This window comes from Rana temporaria, chromosome 3, assembly GCF_905171775.1.
Source record: "Rana temporaria chromosome 3, aRanTem1.1, whole genome shotgun sequence".
NCBI lineage: Eukaryota > Metazoa > Chordata > Amphibia > Anura > Ranidae > Rana > Rana temporaria.
In genome coordinates, this window is record NC_053491.1 from 301,363,411 (window position 1) to 301,375,820 (window position 12,410).

A 12,410-nucleotide genomic window follows, 5' to 3' on the forward strand; every position below is an offset into this window, starting at 1 on the left:
TTTGAAAAGTAATGTGGATCTATTACAATATTTTAGTGAGCTTTAAAATGAAAATATACACTTTGTCCACAGAGTCAGAGGTTTGTGTAGCAGTAGCACTTGTCTTTTTATGTATATAAACTTACTGCAAAATATGGCACTAAATACTTTTGTTGCAGGTATTAAACTTCCCACGCAGCATGTGTGTCCCCTCTTGTGTTTATTTTTTATTTTTTATTATTATTATTATTATTATTTAATACATTTTTGTCCATATAAATCTGGATGCTTGCTTAGTGTCGAAGAATCTGCACTTCAGGGTACGTATGAGGCATTACATGCTTGATGGCCTTTAAGGAGGTGATTGTTGGATGGCAACCAACGACTTTTCATCAGCGTAAAAGGAAAAAGAAAATATGCAACAACCTTTGCAGTTTGTTTTGTTTCGACTTACGAACACCTGCATGTTTAAAACCATGTGCTGTCTTACCATTTTTTATTTATTCTGTCAATCCACCATTTAGTGCCTCAGGATTAGCTGCCATCATGCCTTCATCTAAAGCAAAGGATTAAAGCTGCCCTACAAACCTTTCTCAATAAACTAGAATTTTTTGATTGCCCATATAGCAGTTCCCAAACGGTGCTAAAGTTGGAAAGCCACACACAGGAGTTTTGTATTGCACCATACACAAGTCTGTATGGTCAGCTAATCTATAACAGGGCAGCATATTTAAAATCTTACTGGCTGCTTGCTATTTTTGCAGCAGCTGCCAGGGCTACTTAAAGCGGATGTGCCAGTATAAAAAAATATTAAAAGCCAGCAGCTACAAATACTGCAGCTGCTGACTTTTAATATTAGGACACTTACCTGTCCTGGAGTCCAGCGCCGATTGCAGCAGAGGACGAGCGATCGCTCGTCTCTCTGCTGCTCCCCCCGCCATCCTCAGTGAGGGAACCAGGAAGTGAAGCGCTCCGGCTTCACTACCCGGTTCCCTGCGGCGCATGCGCGAGTCGCGCTGCGCCCGCCGATTGGCTCACACGCTGTGTGCTGGGAGCCGAGTGTTCCCAGCACACAACGGGCGACAGACGGGAAGTCAGAAAAACCCGTCTTTTGCCCATAGCGTGTGGCCGGAAGTGGGTGCAAATACCTGTCTTTAGACAGGTATCTGCACCCCCCTCCCCCCTGAAAGGTGTCAAATGTGACACCGGAGGGGGGGCGGGTGCCGATCAGCGCGAGTTCCACTTTAGGGTGGAGCTCCGCTTTAAGACACTTAAAAAATACAATTTGGAAAAAGTATTGGCTTTACACTTGACTGAAAATCTTAATTGTGCTTAGGATTTCTGGGTTAGCGATTTTGAATGCATACAGGCTCATGTTGGCTTTGACCACTCCTTAAGGATCAGGTAACTACATCATATAGGTTTTGCAAAGTACAATTAGCCAGATTCACGTAGAGTTACGACGGCGTATCAGTAGATACGCCGTCGTAACTCTGAATCTGCGCCGTCGTATATTTAAGCGTATTCTCAAATAGAATTACGCTTAAATGTAGCTAAGATACGACCGCCGGCGCTGTCGTATCTTAGCTGTCTGTTTACGCTGGCCGCTAGGGGCGTGTATGCTGTATTACGCCTAGAATGCGTAAATCAGCGAGATGCGCCTATTCACGAACGTACGCTTGCTCGTCGCAGTAAAGATACGCCGTTTACGTAAGGCGTTTTGGACAGTCTCACAGGCCACCACCACTGGAACATCAGTGGCCTCATCATGCACAAGTGTCATGTAGTTTGTTGAGGGTCTCTTTAGGGAATTGTGCAATATGCAGCAGCAAAGTCTGACATGGTTCAGATTCTACTTAACAAACCTACAGTCCTTATCTTGTTTGCACCGCCTGTATACTGATGTTCAAAGTATATAGTGCCAAAGGGTCTTTTTAGGGCCGATCCTCCCTATAGGCGCACTATGCAAGCCGCTTAGGGCCCCCCAAATTACTAGAGGCCCCGCCTGGTGAGAAGTCATTTTGCCCCCCTCACCCCCGCTTCTAAACTCGCTGGCTGAGACAGCAGAACACACCCTCCCCCCACTTCTCAACTTTCTTTAATGTGACATGTCACTGTCGTCAGCGCCCTCCGCTTCTCATTTTTAATGTGCCAGGTCATTTTGCTTAGGGCCCCAGGAAGGTCAGGATCGGCACTGGGTCTTGTAATGACCGACCTGGGGGGAGTGGTGGCAGGGAAACTCATGCAATTTTTTTCAATGATTTTTATCCATATTGCAGGGACCAAACATTACATTAAAGCCGCAAGCAGTTGTGCAGGGACATTTCTAAACACGTGGCACTGCTATAATGAGCACTTTTGAATTCGAACGTTCGAGTCCCATAGACTTCAATGGGGTTCTAAATGTTTGCGCGAACGTTCGGTCCGTTCAAAAGTTCTGGTGCGACCGAACACGGTATGTTTGGCTCATCCCTAATATCCACTGTGACGGTATCGGTATGATATCCCCGTCAACGTTCCCTTCTTCCCATAACGAAAATCACCCCAATATTCCACGTGGAGGGATATCCCTGGAATCGCCCAGAAAGCCACACATGAGACCAGCTTACTGCTTGAACAACACAGAGTTTTAATAGTAAAAAAACAGAGTTTATATGTGGTTACAACTGTGACAATGACAAATCTCCGCCCCCCCTCACACAGTGGGGGGTCTTCAATACAGCTCCTTTGAAATAAAGATATTTCTTTGAACTACTCAGTAGCTAGCCGGCTCGGCACCGCATATAGAGAGATAATTATCACAAGGAAGCAATCAGCATAATTAACACAAGCCACTTATCTAATCACAGTAACCAGTAAACACAGGGCTAGAACAATTAACATTTGAAACAGGGCTAGCTGCAGAAGAGTAATTACAATTAACAGCCTTAAACAAGCAGGGAGGATTAAACTGACATATAGGTAAAAAGTCCATCACAATGGCCCCCCTTCTTCTCCCTGCTCCGGAAAAGCCTGTTGGACCTTTCCTGGTCCAGTAGGGTTGACGGGTTCAGAGCTTTTAGTCCGAGGTTAACTCCGTTTGGCGTGACAATCCATCAGCATTCCCGTTTTGCTTGCCTGGGCGGTAATGAATCGTAAAGTCATAGGGCTGTAAGGCCAAGCTCCAGCGTAGCAAACGTGCGTTGTCCCCTGAAACCCGGTTAAGCCACACCAAGGGGTTGTGATCGGTGATGAGAGTGAAAGCCCGGCCATAACGGTAAGGTGTGAGCTTTTTGAGTGCCCATACCAAGGCCAAACACTCTTTTTCAATGGTGGCGTAACTGACCTCCCTTGGCAACAGCTTCCGACTCAGGTATGCCACCGGGTCGTCAGATCACACGCCGGTCAGTCCCCAAGTCTTTGTGCGATCTGCAAAGTCACCAGAAGTCAGTGTGAAGACAGCGAATGGGTCTGTGCGCCGCCGTCTAGGTGTCCCGCTATGGGAGGGGGCAGGTTATGGCTCTGAAGTGACAATCCCAGGAGATTCATAAAAAGAAAAAGTTATATTTGTTGAAATGCTGTAGCACTGGTGCTCAGAGTCCGGGGGGGGGAGGGGAATCATAGCCCCATAAGGTCAGCCACCCCCTGCTCCCTCCGCAGCCGCCGGTTCTCCTCTTGGAGCTTCTCCAGCTCCATCTCCAGTTCATGCTGCTGTGACCTCAGGTGGTTGTTCTCCTCCTCCATGCGGCTTATGCACTCCTCCAGCTCTATGTACTCACGGATCAGCTCCTGCTTGCTCATGTCCTGCAGGCTCTCCACATGGTCCTTCATCATCAGGAACTGGGTGGTGGTGTAAGGGGCCACCGGTGGGCCCTTGGCGAACATCTCGGCACGCATCTGGGACGCCCGCTGCGACTCCCTCTCCTCCAGTCGCTTCTTCTCCTCCCAGGTCAGCTTGTTATACGGCTTCCAGGACCTCTTCTTCTTGAAGGGTGGCCGGCGGTGCCTCTTTCTGCCCAGCTCCCTCCAGGGCCCCTCCGGCTCAGGGCTGTCGCCCATGACCAGCTGACAATGGTGTTCCCTGTTGTCCGTAATAACAGATTGTACCATGAGGGCTTCGTAAGGGGTGCCCAATGGTTCTTCCTGACCCAGCTCCTTTGGATCCCAAGCCGAGTCTACACAATGGGCTGCTGCTGGTGGGCGGTACCCAGGTTGAGACCAATTTGACCTGGTGTTGTCATTCATGGGGCAATTCTGCTTGAAGTGACCCAGCTGTTTGCACCGGAAGCAGCGTTGTTCGTTGCCCTCCTGGCGATGATAGCGAGGGCTAGATGTCACCGGTCTGCTAGGAGGTTGGTATCTAGCGGTTGGTGGGTGTGAGGGCACCGTTTGTGGTGGAGGTTGTTCCTGTGGTGTGACCTGGTTCGTCTTGCGAGTATCTGCATATTCATCCGCCAACTTCGCGGCCTCTGGTAGAGTCATGGGCCTGCGATCTCTCACCCAATCTTTGACATCCGTCTGGATGTGATTGTAAAATTGCTCCAGGAGCATTAGTTGCAAAATGTCCTCTGCGGTGGTGGCCTGGCTGCTGTTAGCCCAGTTAGAGGCCGACCGGGACAATTGGCATGCCCATTCCGCATAAGAGTCTTTCGTGGTTTTGCGTGAGTCCCTGAACTTCTGTCGGTGGGACTCTGGGGTTACTGCATAACGAGCCAGGAGCACTTCTTTAACCCTGGCGTAGCTATGGATATCCTGATCTGGCACGGTCCGGAAAGCATCAGAAGCTTTGCCTGACAGTTTGCCTGACAATATTGCAACCCAGTCTCCTCTAGCTATTCGGTGCAGGTTACATTGTCGCTCAAAATCCGCCAGGAAGTTATCAATCTCACAGTCCTTTTCATCAAAAGCTTTAAAAGCGCTAAACGGAATCTTCCTTGCGTCTGCTGTGCTGTACTCACTGTTTGGAGAATGTGCGGCTGCTTGTTGGACTGCTGCCAGTTTTAACTGTAGTTCTGCGTCCCTTATTTGTTTATCCTTCTGTAGTTCTGCGTCCCTTATTTCTTTAGCCTCCTTCGCTAACAGGTCCATCACTTTCAGTACCACATCTGGCGTTGGGTTCGGGCCGAACCACGCTAGCTTCTCTCTCATTAGCTTGTTGGCTGGCGATTCCTCCTCCTGAATCACTGGTGTCTCCATCTCTTGTACTGCTGGCGTTGCTGCAATCACGTCCTCCTGGTCTAGCTCCATTGATTCTGCTATGATGACCCGCTTGGTTTTGTTGCTAGCAATCCTTCCACGAACTTCCAGTAGTTCTTCCAGTGTCTGCTTGGAATCCGGGTGTGAAGGGGAATAGAAGGGAAAAATCCCACTGCTACCAACCAATTGTGACGGTATCGGTATGATATCCCCGTCAACGTTCCCTTCTTCCCATAACGAAAATCACCCCAATATTCCACGTGGAGGGATATCCCTGGAATCGCCCAGAAAGCCACACATGAGACCAGCTTACTGCTTGAACAACACAGAGTTTTAATAGTAAAAAACCAGAGTTTATATGTGGTTACAACTGTGACAATGACAAATCTCCGCCCCCCCTCACACAGTGGGGGGTCTTCAATACAGCTCCTTTGAAATAAAGATATTTCTTTGAACTACTCAGTAGCTAGCCGGCTCGGCACCGCATATAGAGAGATAATTATCACAAGGAAGCAATCAGCATAATTAACACAAGCCACTTATCTAATCACAGTAACCAGTAAACACAGGGCTAGAACAATTAACATTTGAAACAGGGCTAGCTGCAGAAGAGTAATTACAATTAACAGCCTTAAACAAGCAGGGAGGATTAAACTGACATATAGGTAAAAAGTCCATCACATCCACCACAGAGGAGATACCGGAAGCAACCAGAGGTTACTGCATTGGGTTTGGACCATCTGGTGAGTTTGGATTTTTACACCATCCCCAGGAGGTAGATCATAACTCCATTGGGACACAGAGAACTATAGCACTTTCTTGCACAAAGAAAAGGACCATTTTACACTTCCATCACTAAATGCACTTTAATTGTATTATTGTCACTTTAATCAATTTATCATTGTCACTTTTCATCAAATTAATTAGTTTATTATTGCCACTTTTTTAATTAATAATGGCTATTTGATTCACACAAATTATGCACTCATGTTAGTAATGGATCAATGTTGTATCAAATTATCCTAGGTAATATTATGAATAAGCATACCAACAGGGTACATTTATAAGAGGAATTGGTGTTAAAGAGGAACAGTCACTGTCTATTTTTTCATTTATATTTAACTTTCCCCACCAGTGTGGCCAATACTGGACAGCAGCAGCTCAAACATATTTGCTATTCAATCACCAAGGCGCTGTTTGTCTGTTAACCAAATATGACAGTCAAATTACCCACTCATGTAAATAGAGAGGACACTGGAGGCAGATTCAGTCCTCATGCTCCATTCCCAGCACAGGGGGAATATATGGAGAAACCAGCCACACCATTATAATGACCTCACAAGGTGCTTTCTCCTCCTGCCATTGTCAACTGACTGCACACATGAATGCAGAAGAATGTAACTGGCTCCTAGTGCTGATTCCACTCTGAACTCTGCTGTACAATGGCTTACAGGAAGCTTCTTTATATCTGAGCTGTTGGAATTTAGCTTTGTAGAGAAAATATAATGGTCAGCAACTAATGACAGACCCTTTAACTTGATCAGAATCAGAACCCTATAACATTAAATGTTTGTGTGCATGCTATAAATACATATCTATTTATGACATAAAGGCTGATACTTAGGAGCTTTACTTAACAGCTAAGCTAAAAATATTTGTCAGGTCACCTGTGGCCAGATGACAAGTGCACCCCATAGGAGTCAGGGGTGCACCACAAGGTAGTGAACCCAATTGCAGACTGCTGCGGATGGACCACAGAGTGGATATGGAGGAGAGGTTCACTGGGTCACAAACAGTGATCCTACAGGAAGCTTGTGCCAAAGATTCCCCAGGGAGTGGGGTCTAAGATCCAGTTGGTATTCACCAGAGCCTCTAGTGGTGAGGATGGCCTTCGCTGCAACTGGATCCAGGTTGCTGCCCCTGGAGTCCCCTAGGTCACGCTCCACAGGGAGAGAGGGGAAGCAGCCACTCGGGAAACAAGGGATAGGGAAGGGTAAGCCAAGGTCGGGGCAGCAAGCAGACAAGGATAACCAAGGGACAGGCCAAGGGTCAGGGTCACAGGCAAACGGGAGTAGTCGGAGACAAGCCAAAGTCGGTACACAGAGATAACATAGCACACAGCAAGCAGGAACACAATACTAACAAACAACGTTGATCAGCAAAGCAGACCTGTAGTGCAGTGGTTAATATAGAGTTCCTGGGATGGGCTGGAGCCATACAGGGAGGAGAGATGATAAAGGCAGCCAGATAAGAGAGTCTGGCCTCTAATGAACACATGAAGAAAAGGTAAGCTGTCAGACTTACTACATATCCATGACAATACTCAACATGAGCAGAGTGCACAGGAAGGTCGGGGGTGATTTGGAGACTCTAGTTATGAAATCTTGCCTGTAGTGCTCTTTTGGAAAATAAACCACCACTGTGTGCCCTGTCTGGGTGGACCTAGCTTTTAAGCTCACAACAAAATCCTATTTGATTGTATTAAGGTTTCTAAAGCACATAATCAGTGTTGTGTGGATATAAGTATTACGTTATAAGTAACATGCTTGTGCCACTAATATTCTCAAATGATAAATCCTTAGCTCTCTCAAATCTGTTGTATAATGTTTTCGAAGATAACTAAAGTGTTTACTTATTCTGCTTCTTGGAAGATGAAAGATGAAAAATTTCAAACTAAAAACAGATGCTAAGGTGAGGACACAGTAAGATTAATTCCTAAACTATTTAAAGAATACTTGTCATTATAATGTATAAATTCAACACTATATTACCATGAGCGGGAAACCAATAGTTTTCAGTCTGTTTTTAAAATAAATGCATTCGCCAACAAAACATTTTGAAAGCAAATATATATAAATCTAACTTTTGTTTATGTACAGAGCTGATAACACTAGTAATTACATGCAATCAGAGACTATATATTATAAACTGAATTTGGAAGACAAAGGTAATGTTCTTTGGTGAATAATATACAAGCTACTATTTGTGGAAAATTATATCTTAACAAAACAAAACAAAACAAGTAAAGCAAATGCAACTTGTAAGTTAGTAAGTAGGACGTAGGGGGGAAGCACTCTAGCCACAAGCCTAGGACTCCAAATATTTCCTTGAAGAGAAAGTATTGTGTATTTTTGTTTAATATATCTTTTTAGACATCATTTTTTTTAAATTGTTATTTTCATGTGACCTTCATTCTATTCTTTACAATTAAAACAAACAATTACAATTAGAGTGTGGCACTATAAACTTCTATCAAAATAATATAACCTGGTGCAAAACCTAAATCAATATAAGTGACAAATAAAAAAATTATGCAATCATCAACACAAAATAATCAAAATATGTGCAGTAATCACATATAGATAAAGTGCAAATAGAATGCTTTATACAGGGACTAGACCGTAACAGAGAACTCCTTTTGGTTTTACCACACAATCAAAAACTACTTGAGACACTAAAAGTTCTGTAATCAAGCTTCTCCAAAATGGTCGCTGGCCATGCGTGCACATGCATGGTGATGTGTATCCTGGTTCTGCCCAATGCATTTAGTCACAGTGGCACCCTGGGGCATATATTCCTTGGATCCATCTTTTTTTTTATATTAGGCCTTATGCTCACGGGCAGGAAAAAACCTGCTGCTTTTACATGCCTCTGAACACAGCTTAATTTCAGCCATTTTTTGCATGTGCATTGTGGTGTTTAGATTTGTATTTTAGAACAGCATTCAAAAGCATACAAAAATGCCCCAAACCTGTGTTTAGAGAGGAGCCTACTGACATAATTTCCGCACATGGGTGCTTAAGCGCATAAATCCATTTAAATGGCTATAATAGTTTAATACCCTGGCCAGTCAAATGAGTTTACGGTTTTATGCTTCTAAACACCACAATCTAATATGGCAATTATCCTCTGAAGTAAACAGGACTGTTGCAAAAAATAAACATGATAACTAAACCTGTGAAGGTAAGTGATGCCTAAAACAAATGTATTTCTGCAGTGAAGCCAGAGAACCTGTCTCAGTGTTCCAACAAATCAGTGTAAATTATGCCACATAAATAATCACAGTGATAATGATACACAGTGTTTCAATATAAGTCCATGTTGCATGGAAAGTATAAATAAAGTTGAATAAAGGTGAGTAAAATTAAATGGAGTCCACAAAGGAAAAAAAGTGAAGGAGGGGTTTTGTAGTCCCCTCAGGTGAAGATGAGTAAAATTAAATAGAGTCCACAAAAGAAAAAAAACCGTGCGGGAGGGGTTTTGTAGTCCCCTCAGGTGAAGATGGTAAAAAAGCAGAAGATCCACCAAAAGACCGCAGATGGAAATAGGAGGAAGCAATCCACAGACAATCCAATGTAAAGAGAAATGGAGGCTTACCGGAAAGCCTGTGACCCGACCTTCTCAGGAAGGATCTAAACAGGCGTGTTGGGATAGAAACGTCCCTCAGGCAGTGGAGATGGATCGATATCCTTCACGAATCAAACGTCAGGGTCCACAGCGTCGTAGCTCCTCATATGGGTCAGGGATGACAGCACTCACAGAGATATGTAGCAACGGTGGTCAGCAGATGTCATATGAAAAAAGGAAAAATTTCCATGGTATAGCCTGCTTGATATTGGTTTATTTAAAAATTCAATTAAAAATCCATTAAAAAGATTTCCCATACATAGGGAACAAATATATAGAGTCCTTGCAAGGAAAAAAAAAGCTCCAAAATATAAACAGACCGCCTTGGGCCGTTAGCGCATGCACAGTGCGTGTGTTGCAGCCCGACGATCGTTTCGTCGTAATGACATCATCAGGGGCACGCAAGGACTCTATATATTTGTTCCCTATGTATGGGAAATCTTTTTAATGGATTTTTAATTGAATTTTTAAATAAACCAATATCAAGCAGGCTATACCATGGAAATTTTTCCTTTTTTCATATGACATCTGCTGACCACCGTTGCTACATATCTCTGTGAGTGCTGTCATCCCTGACCCATATGAGGAGCTACGACGCTGTGGACCCTGACGTTTGATTCGTGAAGGATATCGATCCATCTCCACTGCCTGAGGGATGTTTCTATCCCAACACGCCTGTTTAGATCCTTCCTGAGAAGGTCGGGTCACAGGCTTTCCGGTAAGCCTCCATTTCTCTTTACATTGGATTGTCTGTGGATTGCTTCCTCCTATTTCCATCTGCGGTCTTTTGGTGGATCTTCTGCTTTTTTACCATCTTCACCTGAGGGGACTACAAAACCCCTCCCGCACGGTTTTTTTTTCTTTTGTGGACTCTATTTAATTTTACTCATCTTCACCTGAGGGGACTACAAAACCCCTCCTTCACTTTTTTTCCTTTGTGGACTCCATTTAATTTTACTCACCTTTATTCAACTTTATTTATACTTTCCATGCAACATGGACTTATATTGAAACACTGTGTATCATTATCACTGTGATTATTTATGTGGCATAATTTACACTGATTTGTTGGAACACTGAGACAGGTTCTCTGGCTTCACTGCAGAAATACATTTGTTTTAGGCATCACTTACCTTCACAGGTTTAGTTATCATGTTTATTTTTTGCAACAGTCCTGTTTACTTCAGAGGATAATTGCCATATTAGATTGAGTTATTTTTATATTTCACTTATATAATTTTTTATTTATGGTTTATTTATTTATTTAAATATTCTATTGACACACTTTTCACATTTGATGTTATATTTTGTCTAGCGCTGCACTGTCTTTTTCCATACGTTTTTTTTGTTTTTGTATCTAAACATTTGTGTTCAGCTGCAGGACGTCCCTCCCGGGACCCACCCTTAATTGCTTTATTATTGCTTTCACCTAGCGCAGATTCCCCTATCCCATTTCCCTTCCTTATACCATTCTAAACACCACAGCCTGTAAACGCGCATAAATATGTCCCAAAACAAGCATTTTTTTTACTCTTGATTTTCTGACAGCTCCTGGCAGAAAAACCCAGCATATATGTGAGTATTTGAATACGCATGCGTTCATAAAGCCTTACTGTAAATGTAGAGAATGGGCGGTTAGCCACTTGGAGCAGGGTAGATTAGGTACTACAATGGCTCTCTCTACCCTGAGAAAGCTGGTTGGAATAAGGCATCGGCCACATAGGGAACACACCGTTTTTGCATGACTCAGCCGACTCAAAGACTTGCACTGTGGGAAGAAGTAGTAAAGCACAACCATTATGTAACTCTGCAAAGCATGCAAAACAGAAAGCAAACCCTGCATATGCAATAAAAAATTATTGCTGCTCGATACATACTGTATGCAGAACAATTAAAATTTTAAAGCATATAAGTAAATGGGTGAATTAGGTAAACAACCAGGTAAAAAAAATATACAGTAGCATAAAGCTATGGATTGAAATGTGGATGTTTCAACAAGGACTGGCCGAGTTTTGATCCATGTATGAGCACCCTTGTTGTACAGAAGTCAATCTACTGACTTCTGTACAACCAGCCTGTCAGGTTTTTCCTCTATCGATCAATGCCACCGGCTATCATTGTATTCTGACAGTGGGGAAACCTTCCCACTGTCAGAACACATTAGCAAAATGAGAAAGATCCCCTAATCCACATCAAATATTATTATTTTTTTTTTGGGCTGAATGAAAAAAAAAAAAAAAAAATTATATATATATATGTGTTGGGCTGCCTAAGCATGACCTACCAAGAGTTAAACATTGCAGGAATGTCTGCTGCTAGACTACAATTTAGAGCTTTAATTAATCCCAGTTATAAATGTTTCTTATGGGACAGCCAGCTGCAACAGGAGAGGCTTTGATAAGCTTCTAGTTGCCAAGACCTCTAATACAGTGTACTGGTGCATGAATCAAGCAAATAATAATTTTTATCTCAGCACAAAAGAGCAAAAGATTAATGGTAATGTACTGTGCAGGTATCAAAGTGTGTGCGCTAACTCCTAATGTGATTATTTTGCTTCTGATGAACACTAAGAGCATTCATTCTCAAGTAGTAAAGTAAAGCCAGCTGCCTCCGTTAATTCCTTTACGCATCAAAGCTGAAAACGGCAAGCTCTTCTATACTTCTCAACTTTAATAAACAACATTCGGTAGTCAATAGAGAGATTCAATATCATTTTGCTATTTTGTTATGTTAATGGACAATATTCAGAAATTCACAGATGAAGGTATTACTGAAAAAAACACTCAGTCAAAGAATTTGTAAGTATGACAAGTGCTATCAGATTGGCTAGACACATACATGGATGTAAG

General features: G+C 43.2%; 1 protein-coding gene across 2 annotated transcripts in view; it reads right to left on the reverse strand.

The window, feature by feature from the left end:
• The window catches only part of LOC120930266 (E3 ubiquitin-protein ligase Jade-2-like), a 1,253,604-nt gene that overhangs the window by 322,991 nt on the left and 918,203 nt on the right, over window positions 1–12,410 (reverse strand). The window contains exon 2 of one of the 2 annotated variants that reach the window (XM_040341492.1): window positions 11,175–11,329. The exons of the other annotated variant lie outside the window; for it this stretch is intronic. Within the exon in view, the coding sequence (XP_040197426.1) occupies window positions 11,175–11,329 (155 nt within the window). The remainder of the gene's footprint in view (window positions 1–11,174; window positions 11,330–12,410) is intronic. 2 annotated transcript variants of the gene reach the window in all.